Consider the following 19,172-nt stretch of genomic DNA (forward strand, 5'->3'; position numbering starts at 1 on the left):
GTGGTGATAATCATGGGCGGGGACCGGTAATGAGTGAGCGGCAGGAAGGGCAAGTGACCTGGGGTGAGAGGAGAGTTAGGATTTCAGAGTAAAACGGGAAACAGAGGCACAAAAATAAAAGCATGAGCCGCCACGCCTGGTGGCGGCGTGACACAGTGTGGGGTAAAATGTTTTGACTGGGTTATGTTGTCCGATTGTACCACAAAGTCGTTTGAATATATTGATAAACTCGTTCAAACATCTCGTTTGAATATATTGATAAACTCGTTCAAACATCTTGGTAAAGTCGTTTGAATGTATTGGCACAATATTGACCAAATGGCTAAAAATATTTTTTTACTCCCCTAATGCAATGGAGTATTTTCTCATAATGCCACAAGATAATGCCACAATTGTATATGCTCTAGTAGTCAATACCCTGTGGCATGATGGAAATTTTGCCAAGAATTATAAACAACTTTATCAAGACGTTCGAACGACTTTACGAATACATTGGAATGACTAGTACATTCGAATGACTTTACCATAATGTTCAAATAACTTGGCAATATGTTTGAATGACTTTATCAATATGTTAAAATGACTTTACAGTAAGAATGACAGACTAGTCAAAACTGTTTACTTCACACATTGGCAGTGCACACTTCCGTATTGTAATGGTTTGATCCTTTTTTTTTTTTTTTTGAATACATTTTCAGAAATTCCTAAGTTGGATGCTGAAAGTTGCAATTGAATATGGTGCATGCTAGTTGTAATTTTGAGGATTTGCTTCCATTTCGTGTTATAAAGAGGGAAAGTGTTATTTTAGGTGATATCACAAATTTCTTAGCGTGTCTGAGGTAAAAAGTCAAAGGTTGCATACATTATTTATCTTCTTGGTGATTACACATTACATCCTACTGTAGTAGCAAACATATGCACATGCACATTCAAAACATAGAAATTCCCTTTCATGCGCATGTAATGTAAGAACATTTTACAACTATATATTTCATCTTCGCATTTTGAACCAAGTAGGCTACAACTAATGTGAACCTTTTATCTGGCAATTGCTTACTTGCACCTATGGAAGCTGTGTGAACATGTACAACTGCTCAAGATTCGAACTTACTGCACGACAGTCACAAGAGACGGGTGGAAAAGGGCGTGAAGAAATTAGATACTTGAGCAACGGTGCAGAGGCCTCACAGTCAAATGTGTTCAGGAAGTATAAAACGTGGCTCGACACGGACCCTGGTGGAGCTGTGAAATGAAGACTGTAGATACAGTGGATAAGACAGATGAAGTGCTTACTACACCTCGGGTCATTATGTCGCGAATCCTCACACACTGATGAATATTTGTGGTGAACTTTCTATGAGAAAGTTTTGCTTTTGACATGCATTGCCTTTTGTTGAAATAGGAATGGTAGGTATATGTACACAGTACAGTATTAAGTCTGTTATATTATGTAATAAAAAGCAGACAAATTCTTGGCAAGCCTTATGAATCACTTCATCAGTGCAGAGCTTCGTACGTCCCCCTGGGTGGAAGTTATTCAAGCAAGCTGGTTTTCTTTTTTTGGCATCGCAAAAGTGGTGGATGCGTGAGGGTAGAAGAGACTGAGCCAGGGAAGACTGGAATATCAAAAGGACCTTTGGCACAGGATGCATAAAAGCTATTAGCGCCAGTGGATGTTCAGAGGCTTTGACAGGCCTGCTGCTCTGTGAATGAAAGATGCACTCACCCAAACATATCTTCTGTGTTAGTTTTTTCCATGCTGTCTGCCAGTGGCCCAAGAGGTCCCCCCCCGCCCCCGGTTTCCAGTTAACAAATGTATACTTAGAGTTGTTGATCAGACTTCAATATGTGTATTCTGTGATGTGAAAAGTGAAACTGCTTAAATGATTTCAAAAGGAGCAATACGTTTTGTCAGCATAGCTGAAATTGTAATGGATTTGCAGAGAGACAGAAGGCAGTCAGACAAACATTCATGCTTACATTCACCATCACTGAAATGAAGCCATGCTGCCAGCAACTCTGTATGTATACACACAAGTACTCTACCAAAGTCTTTTTTTTTTTGTGTGTGAATATAAAAGTGTTTTCTCCAAAAAATAAGACCAAATAAATCATTTCAAACTCAGTTGCACTGAGTTGCACTGAACTGGCTCAGTGTGACAAACAATCCAATCTAATACTGAAGCCTTAATAGCATAAATATTTGGTAAGGTGGTGAGTAGTAGTAAACCGGTTAAATTGGGGTTATAAGGAGTTATATTATTAGTGGGGAGTTCCTTTTCATCCATCACTGTCTCCTGTTGAAGAATGTGTTTGTTCAACTGCTTTGAGTGGATTACCTCATACATCATCAGGCAGCTGACATGCAATGGTATGTCACACCCTTTAAGCACAGAAACTCAAGGGTGGATGACAAGTGTCCAATGTCGTATCTGGTTATGGGTTGGGTGAGCAGAATAGAAGAGTGACACATAAAAAACTTTAATGTTTGCGCAAATAAAGATTACCAACCTGAGCCTCTGTGCCACATGCAGGGTGCGGCTGGACAATATCAAACTTCACTTAATTTGTCAGAAAATTATTATTTATTGAGAATGAATGATTTCAAATACATTCATTCATATGTGCCAGTGATGTACAGTGTCAGGGATAACAATTAAATCTCTTCTTTCATTAGATGGAAGAAATTAAAATAAACCTGCGTGTCTACTTTCTGCAATTCAAAAAAACAGAATAACTCATGACTTGCTGTAGCTTTGTGTTTAACAGGCCCAGATTTCATACAGAATAAGTCAATTTATGAGTTAAGTGAGATAAGATCATTATTTCAGGATTCCAACTTGTTTTTACATTAGTACTGTCAAAGTGTTAACTTATTAATTAATCACAAAAAATATATTGCATTAATAACGTATTAACGCAGATTATGTTATGGATTGTCTGAGGTTGGACCCCAGAATGCAGAGGCAACAAGTAGTAGAAAACAGTTTATTTTGCTGAGGTCTGGCAAAATCCCAAAACAAAATAACTCAGGAGGCAGGCAATCAGGCAGGGAGAGGGTGGGCTGGCTGCAGCATCTTGGCGAAGAAGACTATAACCAAAAAACAAAGACCTGCCATGCACAAAAACCCAATCATGACAGATTAATCACACTATCAATTTTGTGTGCAGATGATCCTATAGCTGACAGTGGAGGGTTACGTTAAAAGTAGTACAGTTTGTGTTTGAGCAATAAACATCACTACATGCATTACAGTAAAGCCTTTAATAAATGTTTGTATATCACATTCAGAATATTTGTTCATGTCAAAGTATTTGAGTCATTCCCCCCCCCCCCCCCCCATTTTAAATTATGCAAGTAATGAACTGATTAGAAAAAGAGGAGGATGCGTGTGCAGTGGATGAAAAAATGTTGCAGACGTCCTCATAACATTTTAAATGTCGAAATAATTAATACATAACAGTGCTCTTTAAATTTGGCAGTCAAAAAATGCTGATAAAAAGGCTTTTTCATCAAGCCATTAATCGTGATTAATCCAAATTCTAAGATGTGATTAAGCTGATGAAAATATTAATCGTTTAATTTTACATTTTTGTATGGTGGTGTGCTAAAGCCCTTCCAATTAGCAACAGGATTTTTAGCAACCGCAGAATAAAACCAACAGCACCCCCCGCCACCCTTGTGAGGAATGAGTGGTCAAGAAAATGGATGGATGGATAGTGGTAAACAAATTACAATAAATTATAACAGAGTTTAAAGCATCACTTTAAAACTTTAAAAATATAACTTTTGATACAGAAAATGTCCCCAAAAAACTGACATATAATTTTAAAGAAATACCTATACATTCCAGCATTTTTCCTTAAAATTGCATGAGATTAACGGCAATGTACTATTCTTTTAATTTCTAGTTCCTGATCATAAAATGGCCACAAGAGGGCGACCGATACTCATATGTCGCTGTCTGGAAGATCAAAACTTTGAAATAAGGCCTAGTGTCGGCCCCCATCCCCAGTAATATAATATTTAGATATATTTGATGACTTAAAAACGCCAAATAGTGGAGAGCAATGACCACATCTGCTATTTTATACATTATTTGTTTCGTACACGTCACTGTTATGTTAATAAAAATAGTTAGACAGGGAGCATGGTGCCTTTGTGATTTCCAAGGAATTTTATAAAAGCGATGATTTGATTCACCACAAAGGTTGCTACATTCACTGGGTCACGGGTGTGCTGGAGCCTAGCCCAGCTGAACACCCTGAACTGGTCACGAGCCAATCACACGACACATATTGACGAACAACCATTTACATAAGTCGTGGGAAGTTGCTTTTCTCGAGGAGGGGGGGATCCATGCAGGATTTAGAGGTTTTCCGTCTCCAACATCTGATTCCAATAATCAGAATCATTATCAGGCTTATGCAGAACTTACTGGTTGAAGCTGGTAGGAATCAGGTGTGTTGCCAACCTCTGATTTACACTCACATTTACACCAAAGGACAATTTAGAGTCAATTTTAAGCCCCCTTCTGTTCATAAAAACTTCGTTGACAACGATAAATTATATAGCACAAATATCAAGTGGCCAAAGAAATACCGGTCAAAATATGAAGTGCAAAGAATTAAAACATAACGTAAAAAAGTGCTTCAATGATCATTCCAATTTACCTGTATCATTTAACTGGTAAGTGTTTCAGAGGTTGCAAACAAAACAAAACAACACAAAACAAAATAAAATAAAACAAAACAACACTCTGAGAAGAATTGCATTTATATTTCCTAGTCCGTAGCCATAATAATTTATTGTGTTGTACATGTCATTTGAGTCCACAAGATGGAGACATTTGTCATTACATCACTATGTACGCCCAATGGCTGCTATAATTGAGCCATTTAGGAACCTCTAAAAGTATAACTCTGATAAAAGATCTGTAGGAAAAATTCTAAATGAATAATTATTCGATTTTATTTATGTTGAACTGTCAGATTAGGACTGCGCAGTGACTCAATCCACCAGGTAGAATATATACGATGCATTAGCCTAGTCTAGTGATGCATTACAGCACGGACCGGGATGGCAATCTGTAGAATCTAAAATCAAGCAAGTGAGAGCGAACCATAAAGACATAAAAAGGTTACTGTGCCTTTAAGACCTTGGGCAGAAGCTTGCGTGGCCTTGCTTACATTGCCACACAGGGGTGCGGTGTGGACTCAGTCACAACACTGCAATAAATGTCCCAAAGAACTTCCTCGTTGAAACACTGCACGCACAAATAATCAGCCGAAACATGAGTGCCGCTGAATGGAAGAAGAGATGCCAGGATGAATGGGGTCTGCAGGCCTTACCAGCACCAGAAAGCCTGGACTGGAAGGCTGTGTATGAAGCCAAACCATTTGGGAGAAATCTGCTCAAGAACCCTTCTCCTCACGGTACCATAACAACACAACTTGCACACAACTAATGTACTAGCTTCTTTTACTAATTGATAGTGTTTCAGGACTGAGTCACAGCAGTCTACAGGTAAGACATTCATTTTTAGACACTCTTGACTCCAGTAAGGACTATGCTGGCCAACTTTGTGAGGAAAAAGCGGTCAAGAAAATGGATGGATTATTATTATTATTATTATTGATCGCCTGATCATTAGTTTTCTACTTTTTTAGGGATTATTAAATTTAGTACACCATACAGCATCACTAAAAATACATAACTTTGTATCTACTGTGTTGTTGATCAAGGAGATGACGTTGCATGCCAATTGTTGGTTCATTATACAGTAATTGTCTTGTTGTAAACTGAAGATATTACCATTTACTCCTCAGTATGAGAAAGTAATATGCAATACTGGACGTTTATGTGAAATGTAAGATTAATGTGCAGTACCACAGGCACACCCAGCAACCTTGTAAGACAGACAGCTTTGTAATATTTGCTGTAGACTAAATCTACAGGTGCGGTGTTTTCACACTTTGTCCTCAACATTGCACAGGGTTGAGTATAGATACTGCCCCACCTGAACCTGAGTTGCCAGAAGCTCCCATGCACGGCCCTCCGATTTTTCAACCGGAAGGTAGGAAACAGGACTGATTAACATGCTTGACAACATATAAGCATTAAGTAAACAATCTAAAGCTTAATTCACAGGGGACTTCAGTGGCTGGACCACTAGCACAGAAGTTCTCCCTTACGATACCAGTGGCATTCCAAAAGAGGCTGTAGTCTGTGCTTTGCCTCAGCACAGGTAATTTGTATTTATATTTTTCATACTGCTCTTAATTTTTACTTAATGAAATCATTAGCTTAAATAGTTAATATGAACACAGGTCAGAGTCATAGTAAGCTGACAGAGTAGAGTAAAATAATTTCTTTCTTTCTTAGTTGGTTTTCCCTGGAACAGACTGTGGACCTGAAGGCAGAGGGCCTATGGGAAGAGCTGCTGGATGATTTTCAACCGGAAATAGTCATTCAAGACTGGTGGGTGAACATTTACTTCAAAGCACTCACAATGGAACATACAGTGATATGCAACATTATCGCATGCCTTATCAGCCTGGTTGCTAGGCACATGAAAATAACTGCATGTCATAAAAGCCTCTCCAGATTTTATTAATACGTGCATATAATGTTTGTGTTTGATATCCATCCATCCATTTTCTCAGCCGCTTTTTCCTCACAAGGGTTGCGCACATTTTTTGGAAAAAACTGACATTGCAATAAATATACATTTATATATATTTATATATATTTATTTGAGCTGTCAAACGATTAAATTTTTTAATCAGATTAATCACATCATAGAATTTTGATTAATCATGATTAATCACTGACTTAAAAAAGCTTTTTTTTCCTCAACATATTTTTCCTGCTAAATTTGAAGCGCACCTGTTATGTGTTAATTTTTTCAACATTTAATGTTATGAGGACGTCTTCAAAAATTTATATCCACTGCACACGCTCATCCTGCTTTTTCTAATCAATTAATTATTTGCATAATTTAAAATGGGAAAAAATTACCTCCAGCATATGTAAATATTTATTAAATGCTTTACTTTAACTGCGATTGGTTGGCAACCAGTCCAGGGTGTCCCCCGCCTACTGCCCAGAGCCAGCTGAGATAGGCGCCAGCAGCCCCCGCGACCCTTGTGAGGAATAAGCGGTCAAGAAAATGGATGGATGGATGCTTTACTTTAATGCATGTAGTTATGTTTATTGCTCAAACTCCAACAGCTACCTTTAATGTGACCATCCACTTTTGGCTAAAAAGGATCATCTGCGGTCAAAATTAATAGTGTGATTAATCTGTGGTAATACAATGATTAATGCGATATTTTTTTGTGATTAATTAATTAGTTAACGCTTTAACTTTGACAGCACTGATATTTTTATATTTATATATTTTACTTTTTAGCAGTTCGGTGCTTGTGTTTAGCGTGTTCTGTGAAAGGAATATACACATGGGCTATCCATTTTATTTGGTCCATGACCACACTTGTATCAAAATGACTTTCTCACACTGAAATTAATGGTAATGCAATGAATCTTTTCATATAAACCACCCACAATTTCCAATAACAATATTGAGGCGCTTACTTGCTAATGCACGCACACATTGAGTTCCTCCACATATCGACTTGCTTCACTGGCATATTACTTTCCCCTTCATCTGAAAATTAGTGTAGATTTTAAACATAGAGTGCCAAAACATCCCTACTGAAAATTATATTGCACTAAAAGAAACTAGCCACCAGAGGGTACTGCACAAATGGAAATCAACCTGACTTTTTAAACAGATGTGTTCCCTTTAAATATTGTGAACATGACAACGACGATATTGTGGCACTTTTAATATCACGATATTGCCCTGATCGTTACATCCCTAGTCGTAACTTTCAGGGGCAAAATCTCACCATTTAGAAGCAGTCTGGACTCTGGAGCAACTGATACTTTAGTGGAACAATACTCACTTGTGCAACATTTGCGTGCGTCAAAGAAAGTATGTGCTTTAGAAGGTTCTTAGGGCTCATTGTTTCAAATTTTCACCCTCATCCCAGATGGTGGTTACAGAACTATAACAAAAAACTATACAATATTTACCCCACAACCCTTGTTCTATATTTAAGATTATGTGATTTAACAAGTCTGGCAGGAATTAGGGATTATAGTCAGCTTTCCAAAACCTTTGATTAATCACTAATGATTTAATAATGAGGTGTCAATCAATTTTTCACACTGGCACGGATTATTATTTTTTTTTACCCTTAATAAGATCAAAACTCAGAAACTGAAGTTTGTCCAACTTTTTTTTACTCGAGTTGTCTGGTGAAATACTGTATTAAAATTGGCTAGATGAACTAATAAATTTAAAAAAAAATCAGGAAAGGGGTGTGGGGCACTTTAAATGATCAGGTTTAACGGGATAATATTTAAAAAGGTTTCCCCCTCTATTTTAAGGTGTTTTTTCCCAGCCATGTACTGTGCATTATAAGGCACTTAAATTTACAGTTATTTCAGTCACATTCTTAAAATCACTGAATCATAACATTGTGAACCAAAACTGAACATTCCAGTAGTGATTCTACATTAGTATTCAATATTTGATTAATGTTCTCTCTTAGTCTGTATCCCTACATAAAATGAAACTGAAGATTCCTTAACGTAATGTTATTTTTAACCAGGTATGAGGAGAGTCAACTGCATCAGTCAATCTACCAACTCCATGTGAAGTTATTAGGTGCAGACAAAAGCACCGTGATCTCAGAGCACACTGTCAACCCCATTGAGGATCTGAGCACCTATTCGCACACATGGAAGGAGGTAGGCTGTCAACTCAGTCAGCTGTTCTTTTTTCACTTGCACATCTGATTTTCATTGCATTGCTCTCTGTCGACCTGTAGGTGTCACATGTGTTCTCTGGCTATGGTCCGGGAGTGAGGTACATTAGCTTCTTGCACAGACTGAAGAACCAATTCATGATGTCCTTCTTCCCCACAATGTTTACTGGAAGTTCAGTCACTGTCAAACCTATCAAAACCAGCTCATAGACATACATTTTCTAGAAAGGTTGCTGAAACGTACCGACAACCTTACTTTTTAATGCTGATCAATGCATACAGGATATGGAAGCCTAAGTGCGCTTCTCAGAATTGAAATAAAAGTGTATACAAAATAAAATGTAAAATGGAGTTTTGTTTCAACATTGAAATAAGTTGCTTTCATTTAGATTTTTTATGTTTTATTTTTATTTTTTATTTATTTATTTTTTTGGGGGGGGGCATGTCAATGTTTTCAGTCCATTTAAATACACCCATATTAAAATGTGCATTGTGTGGTGTGCTATATACAAGATATTATCGGCCCATTCCAATCTAATTATTTTTGTGGTTAAAAAACAAAATGTCTCTGTTAGTATGTTGGACCACTCAGGTGTACAATGTACCACATACTTCTGTGCAGCCCTGATTTCTTTTCCAAGTAGAATAGTGCTTATTTGAACAATCAATACCATAAATATGGAATTTATGGAATTTAAAATACTACAGACTGTACATAAAAAATACCCCTCTCATGCATATGGATACATGTTGTCTAACATTCATGTATTTGCATCTTATTTCATAAAGTGGGAAAAACTGCACCAGTGATCTCTACTAAATCTATGAGATCTTCACAAAGTAAAAATAACATAACGCATATCGCAGCTTTTAAAGCTACACAAGGTAAATATATGGTCCTACATTAAGCTTTTTTGTGTGGTTGCCCTGTCAGGCCACAATGAGCAATGTTGCGGTGGCTTTCTTTGTTCCGATACCGATACTGGTATCGGCAGAGGCGCCAATACTACATTAAAACAGTGGTATCGGTATCGGTGAGTACTCACAAGTAACTTGCCGATACCATTCATTCCAACTCTAATATAGGATTTTGGATGCCACATCTTGTGTCTTGCTCGTGCATGACATTCACTGATATACGACATGTTCACTGCATGCCGATCAAAGATATCCTATTGGCCCTTGAATGCTCTGAACCAATGGCAGGACAGCTTTTTCATGTTGAGGGGGAAAAAAAACAAAACATAGGTATCGGTATGGTATTGGTATCGGCCGATACTGCAAAGCTGGATATCGGGATCGGGGTCCAAAAAATGGTATCAGAACAACACTAACGCATAACAAACATAATGTAGCACAAAAGTACAAGGATAATCATTATATATTTACTCAAACGTTTGTATATAGTGACCAAGTATAATGTAATTTTGTGAATATTGGGACAGTGCCTACTATACTATACTATGGGGTACATGCCACGGAAGGGGCGGGACGTGATTTTGCACATCAGTTTGGTTCCGGTCCGGGTTGCGAACGAGCACCCGAGGGGCACAAAGTCGTAAGTGCAAGTATTTTGATGCAGCCCACACGTCGCAAACTGAACCGGAAACAAACTGATGTGCAAAAAGAAGTCCCGCCTCTTCCGTGGCATATACCCCATACTATACTATACTAAGGTCTCCACCAGGGGTCACCAAATGGCAGACTGCGGTCCGGTCCTGACCCTGAGATCTTTTCATCTAATCCTGACCTGCAGGAATATGTACAGAAATGCACACATTTTGTGTGTGTGTGTGTGTGTGTGTGTGGGGGGGGGGTGCCTCCGTGGATTCGAGTCGGAACTGGGAGGAGACAGTGTGCGCGTCACGTGACCAGTCGCGTGTGCTCCTTTCGCCGTGTGTGCCTGTGTGGAGACGTGGACAGAAACCAGTCGTGATCTTGCATACTTTTTAGAAGCAATGTCACCTGTCAAGGGAGCTGTGCCATAAACTAGAAGGTAAGAGACTTGCGGACGGATGATTAAAAGAGGAACATTTAGTAAAATAACAGTGGCCAACATTGACCGACATCATCACCTGCCCGAATTTTCATATCAATTATATATGTTAATTTATCAGTGCTTCGTCTCACTTAAAATGCTTAAAATGTACCTTTTGCTTCTACTCCGGACAGGGCACACTGACAGACCACGACTTTAGGAACCTAAAAGCTTGTCCTCTTTAGTTGTGCGGGTTAACGAGAGCCTATCCCAGCTAACAAGTGGTCGGGTACACTGGAGTGGTCGCCAGTCAATTGCAGAGCAGTACATAGAAACAGTGAGGTTCAGATTCACATCTGTGAACAATTTAGCTTTTTCCTGAAAGGGCAAAGTACAAATATTTTTTGCAAAGAGTCAAATTCGGGTTGGACAGGAGATATTACTGTAATACTCAAAACAAAATTACATTTTCATTCAAAACAGAACATAAGTTATTACTTTTGAACAAAACAAAACATGTCCCCAGTTCATGAATCCAAAACAAATACAGTATGTCAGGATAACAATGTATTTCTTATTAAATAAACGTAAAAAAAGAACCACAAGAAAGAACGACAAATTTATTTCCATCCCAAGTTGATAAAAAGCATCCTAGGAACTCCAAACATAACACAGATCCTAATATTAAAGCAAATGTTTATTCTTTTTTTTTTTTTTCTGCATTTGAGAATGGCTTATAGGCTGATCCTAAATGTACATCGCTTTAAATAAGGACTCTCTTGATTTTTCACTTTGTAACTGCTTGCAGCTTCAGTGCATTTATTTTTGTTATTCTATATCCGAATTTTGAGAAAACGCCTCTTCAAAAAATACTTTTGAAGAGACGTTTTCTCAAAATTGCATCATCTCATAATGCCGCTTCAAATTGGGAATCCCCATCAACAGTGGCGGAGGCAGACTTTTATAAATAGGGGGGGCCATGGGGGGGGGGGGGGGGGGTCAAGTATACTTCATCCAAAGATGATGGCAAATTTGTTTTCATGAAAATTAATTTCAATCGGAGTCTCTATCGATGTTCAAATATATTTATGTACATATTAAGCACAGGGTAGATTTTTGCACATAATGTGCCGTTTATTAAGAATGTATAAAATGTACAAAAAAATAATAATTCAGCACTGTTTAACTTGAATGAACTTGCACGCACATGCAGATACTGTATTCGTGCAATTACAGTACTTTTATCAACATAACATTATAATATGAACATAATGCAAATTTGTATTACAGTATGACTAAAGATCCTGTCTAAGTGCCAAACTTCATTTTCCACACACCCTATGAAAAATAAATTTATTACTCCAACTACTACTACATTTACAACCACATAATTTATTAATGTGATTAATTAATAATAATGTTAATAAATCCTCCACTTCTACCTGTAAATGCAAACGTCAGTTAGTGTCTGTTTGAACTTTCAACCATTGGAGGGTGCTATTGTATTGCATAACAACAACAACATACTTATTTTTCACTTGCACAAAACTACGTTGCTTATTGATGTCCGTCCAAAACAATCTATCTGAACAAGAGGTGTCAGTGGATTAAAATTTGTAATCATAATCAATCGCATTACTTCAATAATTAACTGACTATTAATCACACATTAATTGCACATTTTATATCTCAATTTATACCTACATTTACAATAAAATGTACCCCCCCCCCCAATTTCAATATGGTTTTATTATTTTTTTAGTCATTGATAGAGTAATTTCATAACAATTCAATTAAAAAAAAAAAAATTAATTGATAGAGTAATTTAATAACAATTCAAGAAAAAAAGTTTAAAAAAATAATAATAAAATATGTGCTGTACTGTAAAACCAAACCAAAGCGTGACTGATTTGTTTTGGTCATTTTTCTATCACTACAACATTTGTAAGACAATAGTGAAAGCTCAATGCATTTCTCTTTTCATATTAGGAGCTGCCTAATTTTTAACATGAAGTAACTTGTGAAATTATGCACATTTTTAAAACTGTAAAATACAACACAGTCCCCACAAATATATGCATTCGCGCTAGGCTTTTATTTTGTTAAGTGAAATAGGATGTGCATTGTAAAATGACGAATTTTTACTGCATAGGAACCAGAAACGACCGATGTGTTCTTTTCATATTAATAGCTCTGTAATTTTAAACAATAAGTAACTTGAGAGTTTCTGCACATTTTAAAATTGTAAAATACAACTTGACGCCAATCCCCACACATTAGGCAGTATCATTTAATTTATTACTGCTAAATTGTGTTATAGTGACTCCTTTTTATGACGTCGGACGCTTTTATTTTGTTAAGTTCTCGGATGCGAGACGCAGCTGAGGCCGCTCTACTGTTACAGCGAACACATCGGGAGTTTCACTTTCACCTTGATGAGATATTTTGTGGAGATGCTGAATAAAATACGCCTCACATTTAAAGATAAATAGGCTTGTTGTAAATTTCAGGCATGTTAAGTGAAGTCAAGTCATTATTTGGCTTTAAGCAAGGTGTAAGTCGTCATACAAAATCTCAGTCACAACTCACATTATAGATTGGAGTAATGATAAAATGTTTGTTTTTTCATTGCTCCTCCTGACACAAAAAAGTGCATTTACAACTTTAAAAGATAAATGAGAAACTTATGAAATAAAATGTATACTCTACAGTATATACTTATGTTGAGAAAGGTATAAATTATGTAAAATACGATCTTTTTTCTTAACATTTGCATGAGTGTTTCCAACCGTGTTACTGTGATTATTGAGATATTCTGTACATGGGAGTAGACACATGTAATCACCAGATAATTATTCTTATTTTTAACAAATTATAATTGCTTCTGAATTCTGTGAACCTGAATTGTTAGTAAACATGAACGTTCGAAAATAAAGGTTGCACTGTTTTTAGGCTCTAACACTATAACTTAAAGTGTTTGTCATGTCAAAACTTGCAGAATAAAATGTGAATTAAAACTAGGGCTGGGTATTGCCGCCAACTTCACGATACGATACGTATCACGATACAGGGGTCACGATTTAATACGTATCGCGATACATATGTATCCCAATACTTGACCTTCAAGGCGATACGTATCCCGATATTTCACATTCATTTAATTGCATTTTATAATAACAGTCATATGTATACCTAAAGGATAGTTTATTATGCTGGATGACAAAAAATGTTTTTGTTAGTAGCTCTTCTGGTTTACCACCAAGTGGCATGCCTGGTCTAAATGTGCACGCACTGCAGAGCAAGGAGCAGTTTTCACAGACACACCGGGAAAACTTATTAATAGGCATGAGCCGATATGAGTAAAAATATCAAAGTATTAAAATTACAGTTCTAAAATTTGCTTATTTTGAAATATTTGGGGCATTTTTTTTTCATGTAACAAATTCTATTTCGTTTTTTAAACAAAATATACGAAAATTGGTATATTAAGACACATGTGCAATGCTAAGTTTATAAGTAAATAAATATTGATATTCTTCCTCTGCTTTAATTTTTCTTAGCAAGACACAGTGTCCAATCACTGGTGTGCTATTTTTGCATTAATTGAAGGCAATTAACTTCAAACACGCTGCTGGTTTTTATTTTTTAGGTACAATGCAAGCTGCAAAGGCAAAAGTTAACTGCCAATTTAAAGTTAACGAGCAATATCGATTCTGACACCTGCGTATCGATACGTGTATTGTAAAGAGGCCCGCAACGATATATTGCCGTATCGATTTTTTGAGCACACCCCTAATTAAAACACTGTAATTTCAGCTAGTATTTATCAATAACACAGTGAACATATTTACTTTAAAAATAAATTCACAGTCTGCACTCCTAAATTTTCTTTCAGCAAGTTAGTGATACTGTGCTCCTCATAACATTTTTTTTAGTCTTTAGGCCTGGTTTGCAATGTGGGAGGAATCCAGACTGAGAGTACGCAGAGAAAACCCATGCAAGCATCGGGAGAACGTGCGACCTCCACACAAGGAGGCAGGCGCTGAGATTTGGAACCGAAATCTCACATATACGAGGCAGATCAGCTACAAAAAGTCCATCCATCATAGTGCCCTCGATACATCTTAAAATAAACAATACAACATACTGAGGGATTTTGTTCTGCTGACTTATTAAACTACATGAGAGCAGCATGAAATTAAAGAAATATCTCTTACTCCTCCTGTTTTTCTGCCTGTGTCCGTCAAAACTGCAGGATTCTCTTTACGTCAGAATTGACTATACAGTGCTGTAATGCTATCGTATTTAATCTCATTTTATGTGCAGGTTTACCTAATGTTGTGGATGTCGAGAGTGTACATCATCCGACCTGGAACAACTACAGCCGATGTTTGAGACAGTAAGTAGCTCAGGTTTGCTAATCATTGTATTCTGCTTTTATTTACATTTAACAATTTAATTAAAATTGAGGTTTGTACTAGGGATGCAACGGTTCTCGGTCTTGGACCGGACCGTACGGTCCGCCCTGCGCGGGACAATACGCCCTTATGGACCGCGGGTTTTCGGTCCAGAACAAATTTTGTATTTAATGACACTTACACGCCACTGTGTGAGCGCGTGCAAGCCGAGGCAGCCGCGCCGGCTGGAGAAAAGCCCTCCCCGCAAGCTAATGTCCAATCAGTGTTGCGGTTCCGCCCACACGCCCCCATCACACAGACGTGGAAAAACAAGCGCGAGCTGCGGAGAAGTGGTGTGGATTAATTCCGGCTTCCTTATCGAATACGTCGATGAGGGAGTGTAAACGTTGCTTGTAACATGTTCCATACGTGAATCCATGTTGAACGGGAGCGTTGCCACCACTGAGCGAGCGAGGGAAAGCCAACCTTCCCTTGCTTGCCGAGCCGGGCTCAGTGCTGCCGCGCGCCTCAACTCGGAAAGCGGACACGCACTCTGCCCTGTCAACACCAACCCTCGTTCCCCCAGCCAGTAAAATGCATCAGGACACACACACGTGAAGGCGACGGAGACCCGCGAGAGCAATGAAACAAATAATGCCGACCGACGGCACGCTTCATGCGTCACGACTGGCTCGAAGAACCCAGCTTTACATCGCCGCCATCCAATCCACGACTCCCGTGAATCCGCGCTGGCCATCAACAGCAAAGAGACGAGAACAAAATTAAACAAATAACACATCCGCCCTCCCCCATCTTGTGTCAAAGTAGTTGTTACCACTGATTTTTATTTGTATTTTTTTTTAATCCCCTGCCGCGAGTCCCTTTTTCAATAAACGCATGAAGAAGACACGTGTGTTTTTGAGTTTTAGAAAAAGGTTTTGAAACAAGAAAATGAATATTTATGGCATATAAACAAAAGAAAAGCCAGAACACGCTCACATTCTGCACTGGTGCGATCAATGACCACACACACAATAGGAATTCTCAGTACACATAAAAAAAGCTCAAATGACTGATGAATGTTAATGTTTTTTTCGGTTTTCTTCTACGTTTGAAGTTTAAAGTCATGGTAGGGTTAGGTACAAGGAACATTTTTGAAAAATGGCCACTTTTATGTCGTAAAAAGTAATAAGATCCCACGGCAATTCGCGACTGGCTAAAATGAGTTAAAGGAAACATGAGCAATATGAACAAACGCTTCCAGCGTCTTTGCCCTGATGTACACAGAATTTTTTGTATATTATTATTATTATTATTATTATTATTATTATTATTATTATTATTATTATTATTATTATTATTATTATTATGTGTACATATATTATAGTACCGCATAGTGTTAAAACTCGTTACACAATGCAATTTTTGCTCAGAAGCAAAATAAAGTGAATTTTGGGGGAAAAAATAGTTCTCTTTATGCACAAATCACGTACCGAAACCGTGGCCCAAAAACCGAGGTACGGACCGTACCGTGGGCTACCTGTACCGTTACACCCCTAGTTTGTACACTGATTGAACGATTCACTGACATTTTCATTAAACCTCATAATCCTGGATCACATATGAGATTGCAGGTAATAGAAGATGGGTATTCCGCTGGGCACAGTCATGTGTCTATGTCAACGTGACTGGTTCTCTCTCGTCAGAATTGTGTCTGGTAGGCTTGCCAACTGTCCAAAACGCCCAGAATTGTTGTGGTTAAATTGTTATGTCCCGTACGGGACCTCAATAGTCCCGTAAAATAATTCTCAATTCTTACACTAAATGCAGCAAACGGCATCTTTGCCATTTTTGGACCACGGCTGCTCCCGTAGGTTAACAAGTGACAAGGAAATTGCTCGTAGCCAATAAAATGAGTCGCTGGGTGTGATGTTACATGTGGAGATCTTGCAAGGTAAGAGAGGCAACTAGAGAGAGAGAGAGAGAGAGAGAGAGAGAGAGAGAGAGAGAGAGAGAGAGAGGCACTTCCTGATTTCGTCACAGCTTCATGTCGCCTACACTCTAAACGCCAATGTTAATACGTCGGCTTCGAACGTATCAGCGGGAGCAATACAAGATGTATTCTCGTACTATTTGTGAACAAATACTGCGAGAATTTAGCTTGCTGGCAAGTTTCGCAATCAGCGCTTAACACAGCAAACTGCACTCTACAGGTACTAGATCAGCTAAAACGGCAATGTCACGAAGCACAGCACCTGTCAGCCAATCACAGGCATCAGGCATCGTCACGTTCAATTGTTGTAGCGGCTTATACTGAGCAAGTGGCTAACCGCTAGAAAATAATAATAATAATAATAATAATAATAATGATGATGATGTGTAGTGTTGTCCGGTCGGGTAGGAAGAGAGAATGGATAAACCTGTAAGAAAGAAAAGACTGCTGTTACAAGTATCCATGGAAAAAGTAAATTTGGTGAGTCACGCTCCTCTTTTGCATTTATTTTATTTTTTTCGCACCTGTTTTTTCTTAGGAAAAGAGACAAATTTTGGTTTCTTTAAGGTTTTGTATGAGGTTACATAATGATGCCCTGTAGCAAGGATTAAAGGAAATGTACAAACTTTCTGCATTTCGAATCTAATCAGAATATACACTGATTTCACACATCATGGTCACATCACCATGACACCGTGCCGTGCACCTCTCCCTTATTTCGGGTTAAGAAAGTTGGCAACCCTAGTCTCTGATATTGCCTATAATCTGTCTTTCAAACTCTTAGAAACATTTAAAATATATATAATATATAAATATAAAGATGATCACAAAAGAACAAACTTAAGTTTGAGTATGTGGCATTTAATGACACCAAATTCTCGGAATTATTACCAGACATATTAAAAGGAAGACAAAACAACATGTTCTGTGGCTCTGAGGCTAAAAGCTTAAAAGTTTGCCATTAAAGCTTGCTGCTACTTAGCATGTAATACAAGGCCCCCCCCCCCCCATCCCCCCCCATCACCCCACCCCCACTATAGCGGCCCAAGTAAACCAATGCTGCTGCATTGTACACAGGCAATGATACGCGTGCCATTTCAGGTGCCACGGGACAAAGGGTTATACTATACCTCACGTTTCTCTCACATTTCCCCCTGGATCAATCAGTAAAACGGTGTAGTTGTCTCACCCACTGAAAACTTTTGGTGCCCATGATTTAGTAAAGACATTTGAAAGGTTCCGTTTTCCCCAATCATTAATGAGATTGTTTTGTGGTCTCTTATTGATGGATACGATTAAAAAATAAATAAATTGAATTGTCAAAACGAAAAGTAATGTGCAATAGTTTAGAGCTGTCAAAATTAATTTATTAATCGACAAGTAATTGATTATCAAATTAATCGACGACTATTTTAACAATCAAGTAATCATTTGGAGCTATTTTTTTATTTAAAATTGTCCAAATCATCTGATTTTCATTATATCAACATTAATTGCTCATTGATTTCTATAGTCATTCATTAAAGAAGGCTGATTATCTTCTGTGTTTAATCAAAATAAGACATTTGTAAACATCTGTATTTACTTTTCCCTTCTTTTATTTTTTTTTATATCACTATACGAATACGAAGACCAATCACCGGTTAATAAACAGCAATCGGGAAAAAAAATATATTTTGTAATACATTTTAATGCAAAATTAAATGAATCACATTGAATAATCGATAGATTAATCAATTCTAAAAATATTCAATAGTGACAGCACTACAATAATTTAGGTCAGGTTTTTACGTTATTTAATTTTCAAAGATTTATTATGCACCAATGCGAGATTATGAATGAACTGATTTCTCTGTGATTACATCAATTGACTGAGAGATGAGTAAGTCACTATATTTACATGCCCAAAAGAAAACCAAAATATTGCATTAAACAATGTTTTTTTTTGTTGTTGTTGTCTTTGAGT

The 19,172-nt window shown here is 37.5% G+C and overlaps 2 protein-coding genes across 3 annotated transcripts in view; both read left to right on the forward strand.

The window, feature by feature from the left end:
* The first annotated feature begins 5,189 nt into the window (after positions 1-5,189).
* nccrp1 (P1, F-box associated domain containing) lies at positions 5,190-9,303 on the forward strand. The gene is made up of 6 exons (XM_077505026.1): positions 5,190-5,436; positions 5,997-6,077; positions 6,152-6,248; positions 6,386-6,481; positions 8,683-8,821; positions 8,902-9,303. The coding sequence occupies exons 1-6, from the start codon at positions 5,295-5,297 to the stop codon at positions 9,046-9,048; spliced, it is 702 nt and encodes a 233-aa protein (XP_077361152.1). The 5' UTR covers positions 5,190-5,294; the 3' UTR covers positions 9,049-9,303.
* Positions 9,304-10,735: 1,432 nt separating this feature from the next.
* The window catches only part of slc8a2a (solute carrier family 8 member 2a), a 92,131-nt gene continuing 83,694 nt past the window's right edge, over positions 10,736-19,172 (forward strand). For both annotated transcript variants that reach the window (XM_077505657.1, XM_077505660.1), the window contains exons 1-2: positions 10,736-10,834; positions 15,143-15,215. The gene's annotated coding sequence lies outside the window, so the exon portion shown is untranslated. The remainder of the gene's footprint in view (positions 10,835-15,142; positions 15,216-19,172) is intronic.

This window comes from Festucalex cinctus, chromosome 18 (assembly GCF_051991245.1).
Source record: "Festucalex cinctus isolate MCC-2025b chromosome 18, RoL_Fcin_1.0, whole genome shotgun sequence".
NCBI lineage: Eukaryota > Metazoa > Chordata > Actinopteri > Syngnathiformes > Syngnathidae > Festucalex > Festucalex cinctus.

Excerpts from the sequence above, each read along its gene's own strand:
- nccrp1 (XM_077505026.1), top strand. The coding sequence starts at position 5,295 with ATGAGTGCCGCTGAATGGAAGAAGAGATGCCAGGATGAATGGGGTCTG. Across the intron at positions 5,437-5,996 it reads CAAGAACCCTTCTCCTCACG|GGTTGAGTATAGATACTGCC; the intron begins GTACCATAACAA and ends AACATTGCACAG. Across the intron at positions 8,822-8,901 it reads ATTCGCACACATGGAAGGAG|GTGTCACATGTGTTCTCTGG; the intron begins GTAGGCTGTCAA and ends GTCGACCTGTAG.